This window comes from Myotis daubentonii, chromosome 4 (assembly GCF_963259705.1).
Source record: "Myotis daubentonii chromosome 4, mMyoDau2.1, whole genome shotgun sequence".
In the NCBI taxonomy this organism is placed as follows: Eukaryota; Metazoa; Chordata; class Mammalia; order Chiroptera; family Vespertilionidae; genus Myotis; species Myotis daubentonii.
The window spans coordinates 25,592,426-25,609,051 of NC_081843.1; the positions used below are offsets into that span (position 1 = coordinate 25,592,426).

The 16,626-nt window shown below is 49.4% G+C and overlaps 1 protein-coding gene and 1 pseudogene across 5 annotated transcripts in view; both read right to left on the minus strand.

Moving 5' to 3' along the window:
- The window catches only part of MYH11 (myosin heavy chain 11), a 118,723-nt gene that overhangs the window by 62,403 nt on the left and 39,694 nt on the right, over nucleotides 1–16,626 (minus strand). For all 5 annotated transcript variants that reach the window (XM_059693266.1, XM_059693265.1, XM_059693269.1 and 2 more), the window contains exon 4: nucleotides 3,370–3,397. In XM_059693266.1, coding sequence (XP_059549249.1) covers nucleotides 3,370–3,397 — 28 coding nt within the window. The remainder of the gene's footprint in view (nucleotides 1–3,369; nucleotides 3,398–16,626) is intronic.
- On the minus strand, nucleotides 4,040–8,544 carry LOC132232488 (small ribosomal subunit protein eS1-like; annotated as a pseudogene).

Genomic DNA, 16,626 nt, shown 5'->3' on the forward strand with positions numbered 1-16,626 from the left:
CTTCCCCCGGCTCCCGGCACTGGCTTCCCTCTGACACCCAGGACCCAGGCTTCCCTCACAGCCAGGCTTTTCGTCCGGAAGGATGTCCAGTTTAATTAGCATATTACACTTTTATTATTGTAGATGGTTGGAGGGCCAAAGAGAAAGAGAGAGAGATTTGAAGATGCTACAAGCTGGCTTTAAAGAGGGAAGAAGGAGCGACTAGTCAGGGAATGTAGGTGGCCTCTGGAAGCTGGGAAGGCTAGGAAACGCCAAGTCAGCAGGTTGTCTTAGCGTTTACATCCACACCTAAGTGACATTACATCATTAGTTCTGGTCGTCTCATGTCATAGCATCATTGCTAAGCATCAGATGTTGATGTCTCACCAAGGAAGAGGAGAATTCGGCTCCCATTCAACTCTCTCCTCTTCCTCATGGAGACGATTTGGTCACATATAGTATTCCAGTTAGATCACTACTCAGGGTTTGCATTATAAAGATGATGAAAATGCCACACACATTTGGGCCTCTTTGTCCACTGTGATTACTCCTCTCCTGCCTGACTTTTGGTTTTCCCTGGAATCAATAATCACCTTGTTTTATTGTTTAACAGTAATATATTTTGCAAATTGTCAAAAGCTTTTCTCAATGCAGTTCACTGTCTTCGTAGCAACCATCCCCATCTGACATTCTGATTTATGTACCAATTGGTGCACAATGAATTTGTATCGCCTCAGTCTGTCCTTTTGACCCTGGGAGCTGGCTATAAAGAACAACTGAGGAAAAAGGCTGGAAAAGCACTTTTGAAAAGTAGGTAACAGCAGGCTCCAATTTCATGTACCACAATGAGAAAGGATGCCTTAGCACCTTGATCAGCACTTGTCACTCACAACTCTAAGCACACAGCGAAACCTGTAGCAGCAAAAGCCTAGAAATAAAGCCAGTTACTGTTAACATCTGTTAATAATTCTGTTTATAACATGATTTGTTGCCATTTTGTGAAATGCTAACTAGCAGTTAGCACAGGGGTCCTCAAACTTTTTAAACAGGGGGCCAGTTCACTGTCCCTCAGACCGTTGGAGGGCCGGACTATAGTTTTAAAAAAAAACTATGAACAAATTCCTATGCACACTGCACATATCTTATTTTGAAGTAAAAAAACAAAATGGGAACAAATACAATATTTGTATTTGCATGTGGCCCACGGGCCGTAGTTTGAGGACCCCTGAGTTAGCAGTTAGAAGAGTGTGTGTGTGTGTGTGTGTGTGCATGTGTGTGTATGTGTGTGTGTTATCAGGTGCTGTGCTAAGTCCTTCCTGCAGGCCACAGCATGCGAATACGGCAGAGCACAGTCCAGGACTCTGTGTTTTCCTGGCTGCTTCCCGAATGAAAGTCTGGCCTGTCCTGGAGCTGCAATGGTCCCACACTGCCTTGCTCAGGGCCTCCAAGTATTGTTACAGCATCACTTAGGAGTGAGAGGGACCCAAATGCCCCCCTCATTTTACTTCCTCAGTCAAAAGAGTCAGCTAACGTGCCGAGAACCTGGCCCGGGGTGGGGGGGCTCAGTCCAGCCCAGGCTCCCCAAAAGCCAAGACCAGGAAACCTCTCGTCAGCCCCTGCAGGCACCAGGTGACCACAGGCATCTTTCTGGACACGTCTGCACTGATGGGTCAGACACTCTCATTGCAAAACATGCATCAGAACCTCCAGGGCCCTCCAGTCCTCCCCAGCTCCTGTTCCTCATCCCTTCTGAGCTCCCAAACGGGCCACAGAGGGGCTGGGCTTCAGCCCCCTCCTCTGCTGGAGGACAGTACTCCCTGACACCCCCTCCGGAGCCCCACCAGCTGAGCCCTTCTCCACTCCAAAGCAGAGGGGTGTGCACAGCTCTGATGGGGCCGTCCCTTCAGCGTGCTCTGTGCAGATGACCCATGACAAGTGTTTCCGTCCCTGCCGGCTCAGCTGCTGGCCGAGCGGCTGCACTAATGCCCAAGACGCTAGATCTAAACTCAGGCTTCCCAGCTCCCACCCACACCGCTGCGTCAGGAGTCCCTGGGCCTTATCTGGGCCGTTCGTCTCCTGAGCCGGTTGCCCAGGAGCTGACGTGCAGCCACATTTGGGGCAGAGGTCTAGCAGGACCCACCCCACGGGTACCTGAGATGGTTTTAGGCAGCACCTGGTCAGAAAATGCACAGGATGGGGTAAAAGGAGGGTCACAGCTCATTCTTGTATTATTGTTATTAATGATTATACTGTTTTCCATAGGAACAACTGTAAGCCTATTTTTGCCCCACCCTGTATAACCGAACAGTAAAATGACAATTTTCACAGATATCACTACCTGGGATAACACCACAGAAGGAAAATGAAGTTAAAATGCTGGCGGACACAACTGTAACCAGGTAATGAAGGTTAACAGGCTAGTGGTAGTTCACATCAATATCGTATGGATTGCCCTAGCTGGTTCGGTTCAGAGGATAGAGCGTCGGCCTGTGGACTGAAGGGTCCCAGGTTTGATCCCGGTCAAGGGCACATGCCTTGGTTTCAGGCTCAATCCCCAGTAGGGGGTGTTCAGGAGGCAGCCGATCAATGATTCTCTCTCATCACTGATGTTTCTATCTCTCTCTCCTTCTCCCGTCCTCTCTAAAATTAATAAAAAATATATTTAAAATTTTTTTCAGAAGGCTACAGTAAAATAAGATCTATTTTATATTTCCTCCAATTGTAGTCTACAACGCTGGCCCTTGGGGAAAGTGACAGGGTAGCTGCAGCCTTCATCCCCCCCCCACCCCCCGCCCCACCCCATGTGACCTAACATCATCTCAGATTCCAGGGACCAGGATGGGGAGATCTTTGGGGGCCATCACCCTGCCCACCACAGGAGGCACCTTCCTGAATGGTGAAGATTCTCTGAATGATTCTAAGTTTAGTTAATATCTTCTGACCTTGCTCTCAAGTCCTCAAAGAAACAGTGACATGAAACACCAAATATGGCGGCACAGATATGGTTGCTAATTGTGAAACTGCAACGCGAGACTTTCATATAAGCCAAGACTTCCTCACCAACAGAGATGGCATGCAGTTAGAGGCAATTCTGCAGGTAAGATGTTTAGTTCAGGGCCTGGCACACAGTAAGTGCTCAATAAGTGCTAGTTTAAAAAGGGGAGGCCGTGTAAAATAAGACACCAGGTGTCACTGACAATGTAGGTGAGCCTAACTGAGAATGAGAACTTTTGTTCAACAAACGTTTAGTGAGCGTCAACTCCCCAATGAGATCTGAGGTGAGGCGCTTGGAATGGTGAACAAATCAAAGAGCCTTGCCCTCAGGGGCCTTCTCTTTAATAGGCTGAATCTCGACTCCAGAAAAACAGAAGAAAACGCAGCTCCACTTACGTGCATAGGATGGACTGGTCCTCTCGATCTGAGAACAGAAAGAAAAGACAGCCATGAGTTAGACGTAGCTCTGAACTGAGGGTCTGGATACGGGCCTCCTGGGACTCCCAATACAAGCTCTTGCACACTGGCTCCCCCAGGGGTGACAAGGGGCCAGCTGGGCTCATTGCCCAGGGCATGGGGGACAAGACCAAAGCCAAGAGGCCAGTAGGGCTCTTTTAGATTCTCCTCCAGACCCCAAAGTCCTGGATGCAGCCCCAGAAAGATGCTGGAGTCTGGCTTGTTCAGGAGACAGTGATCTTCCCAGCCCCACCAGCTGTGGTGGTGGGGGGTTCCTGGGAGACCCATGTTGTCCAGATTGGGTCACAGGCGGAACACAGACTTTGAATTTAGACAGACTGGGGTGCATTTGGCCACTTTCCAGCTCTGTGGCCCTGGGCAAATGTTTGTAACCTCTCCATGCCTCAGTTCCTTCATCTGGAATGTGGGGTAGCAGACACTTTTTGGTTTGAAATCCAGCATCTACTCCCTCTTCTTCCAGGAAGACCATCCTGTGTTCCTTTAGGGGACATGTCCCCTGCCCTGCCTCTGCCATCGTGTACAGTCCTGATGGGGCTGCCCCACCAGCTCCCGCAGCCAAGAAGTGAGAACGGGTCCCAGGCTATGCCAATCAGGTTCTCCGAGCTGGATCTAGGACAGGGGATCAGAGTGGGTAGACAGAGCCCTGAGGGGGCCTCACCTCCTGCCCCAGGGCCTGAGCAGCTTCTGTTATTTCCTGAGGCTGGCTCCCCAGTCTCCCCATCTCCCCTGTGAGCTCCCCGATACTTCCCCGTAAATCCCTTCCCTAGATAAGATGCCAAGTAGGTCCCTGTTGCACACCACCGGAGAATTCTGGAAGATACAGTGAGCATCATTAGATTTGTCGTGATTAAGCAGGCATTACTGATCACCTCTTAACGTGGCCGTAGGGGATGGAGTCAGGTTCTGGAGCCCGTTTCCTCCCCTATGGGCACGGGGAGGGTTACCAACATCTTTAATCACCAACCAGTTAGCCATAACTGAGAAATCAGAGCATCATATCCACTGATGGACAACGCCACAGAGCAGGCATTTCCCCAGTCCATTCCCCAGCTCCAGGCCACCGTCATGATCAGCCCCTCACGATCAACCATCTCCTTCCATCTAGGGGTATCCTCCTCCAAACCTCTTCCACTTTGGATGTTTCTTGAAAACGTGAACATACATTTACCGTATGACTCAGGAATTCCACTCCTAGGAATCTACCCTAGAGCCCTGCAAATACATGTCCTTACACGACTTCCACACGAATGTTCACAGCAGCATCATCATAAAGGCTAGAAGCGGAAACAGCCCAAATGTCCATCAACTGATGACCGGATAAACAAAAGGTGGTATAGCCATGCAACGGAATATTATTCAGCCATAAAAACAATGAAGTACTGACTCATGTTACAACCTGGGTGACCCTCAAAAACGGCATCTGCTAAGTAGAAGCAGTTAGACGCGAAAGGCCACACAGTGTATGATTCCATTTACATGAAATGTCCAGAATAGGCAAATCCATTGAGACAACAGACTGGTGGTTGCCAGGGGGTGCGGTGAGGTTACTGCAAGTGGGCATGAAGCATCATTTTGGGGTTCTCAAGCTGGACTGTGGTGATGCTTACACAACTGCCGATTTACTGAACATTGCTGCATTTCACACTTAAATTGGGTGAATATTTGGTATGCAAACTTTATCTTAAATAGCTGGGGGTTTTATCGCAAATAGGATTTTTTATTTGTCACCATTAAATGTCTGATTTTTTTTTTTTACAATTCTTTATTTTATTTTATTTTTATTTTTTACAGAGAGGAAGGGAGAGGGATAGAGAATTAGAAACATCAATGAGAGAGAAATATCAATCAGCTGCCTCCTGCACACTCCCTACTGGGGATGTGCCCGCAATCAAGGTACATGCCCTTGACCAGAATCGAACCTGGGACCGCAGGCTGACGCTCTATCCACTGAGCCAAACCGGTTAGGGCTAAATGTCTGATTTTTAAACAGTCTTGGACTAGGAGCTCATATCCATCAGTTCATTCAACTTTAGCACCTGCCTCATCCCCAATAGCTTTTCCAGAATTGCTACCTTCATGGTGAAGCTCCATGAGTTTTCCCAAGTCAAACATTCTGACTTTTCTAACAAAGGCATCATAGAGCCCTAGCTGGTTTGGCCCAGTGGATAGAGCATCGGCCTGTGGATTGAAGGGTCCCAGGTTCGATTCCGGTCAAGGGCACATGCTTGGGTTGCAGGCTCAATCCCCAGTAGGGGGCGTGCAGGAGGTAACCAATCAATGACTCTCTCTCATCACTGATGTTTCTATCTCTCTCTCCCTCTCCCTTCCTCTCTGAAATCAATAAATACAATGCCTTTTTTTTAAGGCATCATAGATTGGCAAGCCTTTTCTGTCTTTTCCAGTGTGATCTGGAATCAGTTTATTGACCACTTCTTTCAAGTCATTTGTCTGCACCTCTTGGGTCATGATTTCCAGCATCTTCTGGATTTGGTGGACCTGCTGATGCTAAGCATAAGAGGTCTTCCGAATCTGATTGTTGTGTTTCTTAGTAAAACCAATGCAGAAGAGATGAAGCAAATAACCATCGCTAATCTTGACATCACCATGAGCTTCAGTCACGGTCTGCCATTTTTTTTTTTTTTTTACCATGGAGCACATTTTTGTTGTGGGAAAGATCCACGCCGTGGAATCAGTCAGCACTTTTTGTCCTGAACATCCTCAGTAATGAGCTTGAGTTTCCAAGGCAACTTCATCATTCTGCAGATCAGCTAAGCTCACTTCGAAAATACAGCCCAAAGTCACACAGGCACTCCCATGACCGACCTGGGTTTTGAAGCAGTGTGAGCCAGGGCCTAGGCTCTCTGCTTTGCCAAGAACAGGACAGTGCATGGGAAATAGGACATGGGCCCCAAGGGGTCCAGGCTCCGGGGGGGGCGGGGTGGGGAAGGCACTGGGGGACAAGGCAGCTTGGGCAGACCAGCAGGGACCACCCAAAGGAAGGAGTGAGGCCTACTGGCCGGGCCAGGGAAGCGGCTGTGCTAACCTCTCTGGTGGGAAGAGGGAGAGCAGGGCATGAAGTGGCCTCTGGGATGGAGGGATCGGCCTCCCAAGAATCAGACCTCGAATCTGTAGCCTTGTCCTAACACTAGGGCCAACCCCAGTCTAAGAACCATCACTTTTGGCCCAGGTCCTCCTCCCCCATGTCCCTGCTCTGCCTGTGCACCCTGCCATTCTCATAGGGCAGCCTTTCCTCTTGTAAATTAAAAAAAAAAACTGTGGTAAATGCACATGACATAAAATTTACCGTTATGACCATTTTTTCAAGCGTACAATTCAGTGGCATTAAGCCTATTCACACTGTTGTGCAGCCACCACCACCATCCATCTCCAGAGCTCTTTTCATCCTACAAAACCGAAACTCTACACTCATGAAACACTAACTCCCCACCCTTTCTTCCCTCAGCCCCTGGCAACCACCATTCCACTTCCAGTCTCTATGCATCTGATACTGCAGGAATCTCAGATGAGCGGAATCATACAATAATTGTCCTTTTGCAGCTGGCTTATTTTACTTAGCATCCTGTCCCCAAGGTTCCTCTATGTATCAGAATGCCCTTCCTTTTTAAGGCAGAATAATATTCCATGGCATGGATCTGCCATCTTTTGCTCATCCATTCATCTATTGATGAACACTCGGATTGCTTCCAATTGGTGGCCATTATGAACCATGGCCACGGGGTTCCCACCTGCTAGAATCCCTGCTTTCACTTCCGTGGGGTTACTCGCTCAGAATTGCTGAATCGTATGGTTTTCCTGTTTAACTTTTTGAGAAGCTGCCGCACTATTTTCCGTAGCAGCTGCACCATTTTACATTCCCACCGGCAGTGCCCCAGGGCTCCAGTTTCTCCACAACCTCGTCAACACATTACTTTCTGGTTTTTTATCGCTGCCATTCTAAGGAGTGTGAGGTGGTACTGCACTGCAGCTGAAGAGTCTTCTTTTTTATTAAGTGTATTGGGTTGACATTGGTTAATGAGATCATATAAGTTTCAAGTGTACATTTCTATGATATATGACCTATATATTGCATTGTGACCCATCATGCAAAGTCAAATCTTATTAAAACAGTTGGATGATGCCAAAAGGGGCTGATGAGTCTGATGGCCCCCGACCTCCCCCCACGGCCTATGAGGGGGGCCATGATATGTCCCCACCTACTCACCTCATTGGCACCGCTCTCTCATTCCCCTCCCCTCTGCTCAGCTCCTACAGCCACCGACTCCTCAGAGAGAACACACTCTCCTTCCAGGACCTTTGCCTGGAGCACTCTTTCCCCAGCTGTTGCCATGGCTGATACCTTACCATCATCTCAAGGGCTCCACTCCCAGGGAGGCCTTTCCTAATTCTCTGTCCACTGGACTGTATGCTACACCCTCTGGGCACTCAAAAATTAACCTGTTTATTTCCTCCATATCACTTAGACCCATCTGAAATGACCTAGTGTTTGCCTCTTTCTCTATTCTAGAAAATAAGTTTTATCAGGGAAGTGTCAGCTTTATCTGTTTGGTTTAACATTGTAGCTCTGACACTTGGCACATAGTAGGTGCTCAATTATATTTGTTAGATGGATGGATGAAGGATGAATGGATGGGAAGATGGATGGATGGATGGATGATGGATGGGAAGATGGATAGATGGGAGGATGATGGATGGATGAAGGATTGAAGGATGGATGGATGGATGGATGGATGGATGGATGGATGGATAGGACTAGAGAAGGCAATGCTTGTGTTCACTGGGGATCAGAGAGGACAATAATGACCCTGACCATATCTAGAAGCAGGGAATATACATTACATACAGGAGCTCTGGCCCACCCCAGAGCAAGATGAATGAGATGACTGGGTGAGCTCCATAGATCCTATGTCCACCTCCAACCAATTCTCTCTTTCTTCCCTCAGATTACAGATGGACAGTCTGGTGACTTGGTTGGGCTAAATCATCAGGACATAAGGCAAAAAATCCAAAAGGTGATTTAATTTCTTTCTTACTCTTACGTTCCTTACCTTGGGCCACATCTGTTTCTGGGGCCATGTTCGGGGGGGGGGGGGTGGAGAGGCACTGCCCAGGTAAGTCTGCCCTATGAGTTGAGGGCTAACAGGAGGACCCTGCAGACACACAGGCCATAGGAACACACAGGGCAGAGGAGGGAATGTTCCATCACCATACAGTCCTGTCTTCCAGCCAGCTGCATTGATTCCCACCAGGCCGACACCCCCTGCCTCCTGCCACAATTCCTGGGCTGCCCCACAACAGCCAGAAACAGCCACATCAGGAACACCCACATGTGTGCCCAAAGGGAGACTCAGAGTTGGTCTCTGCAACAACATCAGCAAGAGCAAAAGACCAGAAACAAACCATTTAACCAGTCCACCACATGAAGACCAGTTAAATAGATTCTGGTATTTAAATTCTGCTAACGCCAAAAATGGCACATGAGGCAGTCATTTTAAAAAGCTAGGCAGATTTTTATCTGATACAGAACACTCTCCAAGATATATTAAGCTAAAAAATAAAAGGCTAAGTAACATTGCATCATACTTTTTATGTTTTAAAAAGGACACGTGTGCATGTGCTCACACACACCCTCAAATACTTGTATGTGTATTGGCTATATTATGAACCCATTCTTGTTACGGACAACAGAGAGGAGAGGGTCTGAGGGACAGAATCTGGACAGGAGGGAGCCTACTTTTTCTCCATCTTTGATCCTGTGGATGTTTGTGCTGAGCCTGTATAACCATTCCCTCATCCCACCAAAAATGGTCAACATACAAATAGTCTTTATTGCTCTTGAGGAAACCATTATAACCATAAAACTTAGGAAAGAGAGGAAAAAGCAGCCTCCCGCTCACCACGCCATGGGCCCGAGCTCAGTTCGTCCTGTTCTCAGTGACCCACTGAATTCCCGCAGCAGCCCATGAGCTGGGCACTGGCATCACCCCCTTTTACAGATGAGGAAAATAGAGCACAGAAGGGAGGCCACTTGCCCAAGGTCATGGCGGTGGGTGGAACTGTGGTCCCAAGAGATATGTCCACTCAGAAACTGAGAAAGTGACCTTATCTATCTATCTATCTATCTATCTATCTATCTATCTATCTATCTATCTAAAAGGCTCATATGCAAAGTGTCCCCTTGGGATATTGCCGAGGAGAACCAAGATGGCGGCATAGGTTAACGCTGGAGTTTGCTGCTTTGAACAACTACTTCAAAAGTGAAACTAAAACACGGAACGGACATCACCCAGAACCACAGGAACGCTGGCTGAGTGGAAGTCCTACAACTAGGAGGAAAGAGAAACGCATACCGACACTCAGAGGAGGCGCAGTGCTGAAGTCAAATTCTGAGGTGCGGAGTGCGCGGAGCGGGCTGGCGGTGGAGGGCGCGGTTGTTGTTTTCAATCGGGAGGGAGTCGCAGACTCTGAGCTCCAGATACAGGCGACTCTTTAGGGACCCAGGCTCAAACGGGAGAAGCGGACTGTCTGGCTTCGGTCAGAGCGAGTGCAGCTTTCTCTCCGAGCCTTGCAGCGGGTGCTGGGACTCAGAGAGGCAGAGCCCCTGGGGACAGGACTGAGAGCCGCCATAACTGCTCTCTCCGGCCCACCCTGTTGATCCTGTGCGACCCGCCACGCCCAAGCCCAGCGCAGAACCATTTGCTGGATAGCCTCAGGCAAAGGCTAGATTAGCACCTCCCTAGAGGACAGAAGTTCTCTCACTGCTGACACAGCTGATTCTCATAGCCACTTGGCCTGGAGGTCAAACCCTCCCTGGAATTAGCTACAACAATCAAGATTTATCTATAAGACTGCGAACAAAGACCACTAGGGGGTGCACCAAAGAAGCATAACAAAATGCGGAGACAAAGAAACAGGACAAAATTGTCAATGGAAGAAATAGAGTTCAGAACCACACTTTTAAGGTCTCTCAAGAACTGTTTAGAAGCTGCCGATAGACTTAATGAGATCTACACGAAAACTAATAAGACCCTCGATCTTATATTGGGGAACCAACTAGAAATTAAGCACACACGGTCTGAAATAACGAATATTAAACAGACGCCCGACAGCAGACCAGAGGAGCGCAAGAATCAAGTCAATGATTTGAATTGCGAGGAAGCAAAAAACATCCAACGGGAAAAGCAAAATGAAAAAAGAATCCAAAAATGCGAGGATAGTGTAAGGAGCCTCTGGGACAGCTTCAAGCGTACCAACATCAGAATTATAGGGGTGCCAGAAGATGAGAGAGAGCAAGATATTGAAAACCTATTTGAAGAAATAATGACAGAAAACTTCCCCCACCTGGTGAAAGAAATGGACTTACAGGTCCAAGAAGCGCGGAGAACCCCAAACAAAAGGAATCCAAAGAGGACCACACCAAGACACATCATAATTAAAATGCCAAGAGCAAAAGATAAAGAGAGAATCTTAAAAACAGCAAGAGAAAGAAACCCAGTTACCTACAAGGGAATACCCATACGACTGTCAGCTGATTTCTCAACAGAAACTTTGCAGGCCAGAAGGGAGTGGCAAGAAATATTCAAAGTGATGAATACCAAGAACCTACAACCAAGATTACTTTATCCAGCAAAGCTATCATTCAGAATTGAAGGTCAGATAAAGAGCTTCACAGATAAGGAAAAGCTAAAGGAGTTCATCACCACCAAACCAGGATTATATGAAATGCTGAAAGGTATCCTTTAAGAAGAGGAAGAGGAAGAAAAAGGTAAAGATACAAATTATGAACAACAAATATGCATCTATCAACAAGTGAATCTAAGAATCAAGTGAATAAATAATCTGATGAACAGAATGAACTGTTGATTATAATAGAATCAGGGACATAGAAAGGGAATGGACTGACTATTCTTGGGGGGGAAAGGGGTGTGGGAGATGCGGGAAGAGACTGGACAAAAATTGTGCACCTATGGATGAGGACAGTGGGTGGGGAGTGAGGGCGGAGGGTGGGGCGGGAACTGGGAGGAGGGGAGTTATGGGGGGGAAAAAAAAAGGAACAAATGTAATAATCTGAACAATAAAGATTTAATTAAAAAAAAAAAAACAAACAAAAAAAAACAAAGTGTCCCCTTGGGAGTTCAACTGGGAGACCCCGAGTTCGATCGATCGCTATGACATATGCTGACCACCAGGGGGCGGCGCGGAGCAAATGAAGACTTTGCTGGCAGCCGGAAGGCTCCTGATTGGCCCTCATCACCAGCTAGGCCTAGGGACCCTACCCGTGCACGAATTTTGGCCTCTAGCTCAGTCTTACAGATGCAATTAAAGATCTCCAGATGCGATCATCCTGGACCTAAATCAATGACCATTGTCCTTATTTATAAGAGAAAGAAGAGGGAGAGGCACAGGGAGATGGCACATGAAGGAGGCAGAGATGGGAGGGATTTGTCTACAAGCCCAGCAACACCAAGGACTGTCAGCAACACCAGAGGCTGGGAAACAGGCGTGGGCTGGATTCTCCCGCAGACCTTCCCGAAACAAGCAATCCTGCCGACACCTTGATTTCGGACCTCTGGCCCTGGGACTGCGAGAGAACAGAGTCTTGTTGTTTTAAGGCTTAAGTTTGCAGCCACGTGCAGAGCAGCCCTAGAAAATGAGCGCGGTCACCAGCCAGTGAGTGCAGGCTGGGACTCAAGCCCCAAGCTGTCATGACCCCGGAGGCCTTGCTTTTTGTCACTTGTCACAGTTGCTTTGCCTTCCTCAGATAACCCTCACTCGTGCTCTGTGGCACTTCCTTCCAAGATAAAACCAAGAAGGCAGTAAACCTTTCATCTCCTTGGCACACGCTACAGAAAGACAGAAGTCAGCATCACCCTTGGAGACGGGCAGTCGTGGAGGGGGGCACCATGGGTTGGCACACTACCAGCCCCTTGCCCTAGAATTGAGGGAATGTGGATGCCTGTGCCTCCAACTTCCACCCAGAGGGAGAAATCCACACGGGAACAGAGCAAAATAGGAAACGAGTTAAAAAACCGAGTCAGGAAGGGCCAGAGGGGTGAGAGAATGGAGGAACCAAGGCCCTGGTCAGCACCCAGGCAGAGCGAGAAGCTCTGGGCTGGCCCAGGCAACCTCCGCTGTTTAGAGGAGCGACGCTGAGACTGACCGATGGACAAGCTGTCTTTACCCACCTGCTTTGGGGAGAGAGGCGGGCTTTCCCAGCAGCCTTGGGAAGCCGTGGATAGGGTCAGTTGCTGGTCCTGAGGCCTTTCCTCACAGGCCCCCAGGAGAGGGAGCAGGCTCCGGGGCAAGGCTTGGAAGCTGCCAGGGTGGCTCTGTGCTGGGGGGGGTGGCCCGGCGACCTCTGGCCTGGGACATTCCCATCGGAAACCCATGGCCTCCAGCGTGGGAAGCTAACAGAGCTCTGGTTATGGGCAGAAAAGGCTCGGAGTGGGCTGCTTGTTGACCCACGTGAGGCCCAGGACATTGGTTTCCTGGAGATTCTGATTTTTCCTGAGCTGAGCCTGCGTCTGACACAGGGCAGCAAAGTTCTCTGAATGTGCAATTCTGGGACCCCGGCCCATTTTTACACACACCGTTATTTTCTCCCCAACGCATCCCCTCCACCACTTCTCTTCCTGCCTAATCCGTTCTCTAATTTCTTCTCCCCATTAAGTTGACATTCACACAACAGAAAATGAATCACATAAAGTGAACCAGACAGTGGCACGGAGTACATTCACAATTTGTGCATCTAGTACCAAAATATTCATGTCAGCCCAGAATCAAACCCTACGCCCATTAAGCAGTCACTCTCCATTCTAGCTCCCCATCACCTAGCAACCAGCAATCTGCTCTCTGTCTTTCCGGAGTTACCTATTCTAGGCATGCCGCATAAATGCAGTAACAGAATATATGGCCTCTTATGTCTGGTTTCTTTCACTGAGCATGGCTTTTTTGAGGTTCATCTCTGTTATATTGTTTCAGAACTCCTTTTTTATGGCTCAGTAATATTCCACTGATGGGAGCTTGGGTTGTTTCTATCTTTTGAGTGCTGTGAATAGTGCTGCTATGGATATTCGAGTACATGTTCTTGTTTGAGGGCCTGTTTTCAATTCTTTGGGGTACATACCCGAATCCATTCTTGAAATGTCATCTTGAGAGTCACTCCTCTATGATACTTTCTCTGACTCCATATTTCCCTAGAGCTAAGTTGGGAGCCTTTCTTCTTAAAAAATGTTTTTAACCCTCACCCAAGGATATGTTTTCTATTGATTTTAGAGAGGGAGAGAGGGCGGGAGGAAGGGAGAGGGAGGAAGGGAGGGCGGGAGGAAGGGAGAGGGAGGAAGGGAGGGAGGGAGGGAGAGAGAGAGAGAGAAAGAGAAAGAAGAAGAAGGAGGAGGAGGAGAAGGAGGAGGAGGAGGAGGAGAAGAAGAAGAAGAAGGAGGAGGAGGAGGAGAAGAAGAAAAGAGAGAAGAGACATAAATTACTTGCCTCCTGCATGTACCCTGACTGGGGATCAAACCTTTAACCTGACAGGGAATGGAACCCACAACCTTTTGGCGTGTGGGACAAAGTTCCAACCAACTGAGCCACCCAACCAGGGCACAATAAAGCTTTTTTTTTTTAACTATGTTGATTTTATACCATCTATGAATCAAGAAATGTGACTCCTGAAAAAGCCACACAGATCTATTTGTTTTTCAACAGTTACAGAACTGCTTTAATGCTTCTCCTACTAGCCTGTGAACGCCTGAAGGTCAGGGCTGTGCCAGATCCCAGGTGCCAGGAACAAGACTTGATGCACAGTAGGTACTCAGTACATGCTTGGAGATTTGAATATTTCTTTCTTTCTCTCTCTCTCTCTCTCTCTCTCTCTCTCTCTCTCTCTCTCTCTCTCTCTCTGGCACCTGAGATAGTAGCCATGGTAAACCCTCATTCCTATATTCACATATTCACTCAGCAAACAAGTTATGAGGCCCTACTATGTGCCAGGAAACACAAAGTTCACTGAGACCTACTCAGTCTCTGCTTCTGAGAGGTTCGTGACGCTGTGTGGGCCACATGACTCCGGTATGAGCCACGCTGAGATGGATGCATGCCCAAAGCGCTGCAGAAGGTAGACTTGGCTTTGATGTTCCTGAGAGACAGGAAGTCTCCACAGCTGAGGTGACAACGGAGCTGCCTGGAGAAGGGTGCTGCACAGGAATCCCCAGGAGATGCCAGGAGGCCCAGCACCCCAGGCAGAGGGCCTGGGGCAGCAGGTGAGAGGTGGAGAAATGGCGGAGCTGTGCAGGGCCGCAGCCCCTCTGTCCGCTGGGCTCCCCAGCCCAGAGCCTGGAGTCTGTCACACCCACCCCTAAGTGCGCCTCCCTCCCCTTCTCCCCGGGCTGGGGGTCTGGCCTTGGATGTGCGAGTCTGCGTGGAGCTCTCTGAGCCGATCAAGGGCTCTGGCCGGCCCTCCCCCACAGCAGGCCTGAGGACGAGAGAGAGAGAGAGAGAGAGAGAGAGAGAGAGAGAGAGAGAGAGAGAGAGAGAGAGAGAGAGAGAGACACGCCAGCAGCTCCCCACAGACCAGCTATTTCGGCCCAATCCCAAACACCAGCTCATGGTTTACGGCTGGGGAGCCAGAGGCCTGCAGGATGACCATAAAAGGAGAAAACTGAACAGACCCGGCTCACTGCTTCTCTTCCCTTCTTCCCCTGCCAGGCTGCTGTGGGACCCAGTGAAAGGGAGGTGGCCAATCCATGTCCCCGTGGGTCACTGCTACCTCCGGGGCAGTGAGGAATGAAGGACGCGGCCTCCACCGAGTGCAGAGTGGCTCCCTAACACTGCACCCGAGGGCAGACACCAGAGTTCCAGACTCAAGGTGAACGTCAGTGCGGGGCCTCAACCGTGGACCCTCGACAGATGACAGCTAACGCCTGCTGCACCTGCCCTGACCAGGCAGGGTTCCCCATGCACTGTCCAAATCAACCCTCACAACTGGGGTAGGCACCGTTACTATCCTCACAGCATAAATGAGGAAACTGAGGCACAGAGAAGTGGGCACACTGGCAGAGCTAGGATTCGAACCCAGCTCCAGAGCCCAGGCCCTAACCACTGCTCTGTGGGCCAGGGCCCTTCTCCCTCCCCAGCCTTCCTCTCCCTAGAGGAGTTAGGTGGGAAGAGATTCTATGGGCTTATGCTAGACTCCAACAAGAACTTTCCAGACCCACACAAAGCCCTGGCATCTTTAATAGAAGAACTGGCCGGTTGAGACGGTGTAGGTACAGGAGGACCAGTATTCCTCTTGGGCCTCAGCTCCCACCTCCACACGCTCCCTCCTGCTCTGCCCCAGCCCCAGAGCCTCCTGGCTCCCTTATTAAGCCCACATGTCACCTCCCAAGGAGGCCTCCCCTGTCCTCACAGCCTGGGCCCCAAGGGGTCCACCTCACAGCCCCCTGTGGGTCCTCCATCAACAGAGCTAAACAAAAAGGGAACGGGGAGTCAGGCTCCCTCCGAGGCTGGGAGGACACAGTATTGGCCTGGGAGCCAGGCCTGCAGGCCGGCAAGGAGGAGGCTGGAACACACAGACTCCATGAGGAACACATCGTCACCTGCTGTCAGCCAGTGTTTCCCAAATCCGCTCCCTAAATCACGGCTGCCTCTTCAACCCCATATTTACTGCTTATTTTAAAAATGAATTCCCCTTCGCTCTCTCCCATCTGGGTAAGACACTATGGGCAGTCCATACGGGCTCATCACATTCAGATGAACCTTTAGCCCTCCTCTTTCCTGCCAAAGAACTGAGCTTGCGATAACTCTGAGCGCGGCCAACTCCTCCTGTGCCTCAGCAAAGACGGGCCAGGTTGGAGCCGCCACCACCCCTCACCCCCAGCAGGTCGGTCGGAGCCCACAGCTGCTGCAAAAATCTCCAAAAGGCAGAGAAAGGATGCAACTAGTCCCCTGTCCGGGGGGCGTCGTGGAAACACAGTCTCTGGAGCAAAACGACTTGGAATTACTTCCTGGATCCACCTTTTGGACAAGACACGTTGCCCCTCGAAGCATCAGTTTCCTTGCAAGAAAAACAGAGCTCAAAATCCATACTTTTCATGGTTATGGAAGCGATGAAATGAGACTGGATACACAAAAGACTTAAAATTACACAACGGCACATGCCAG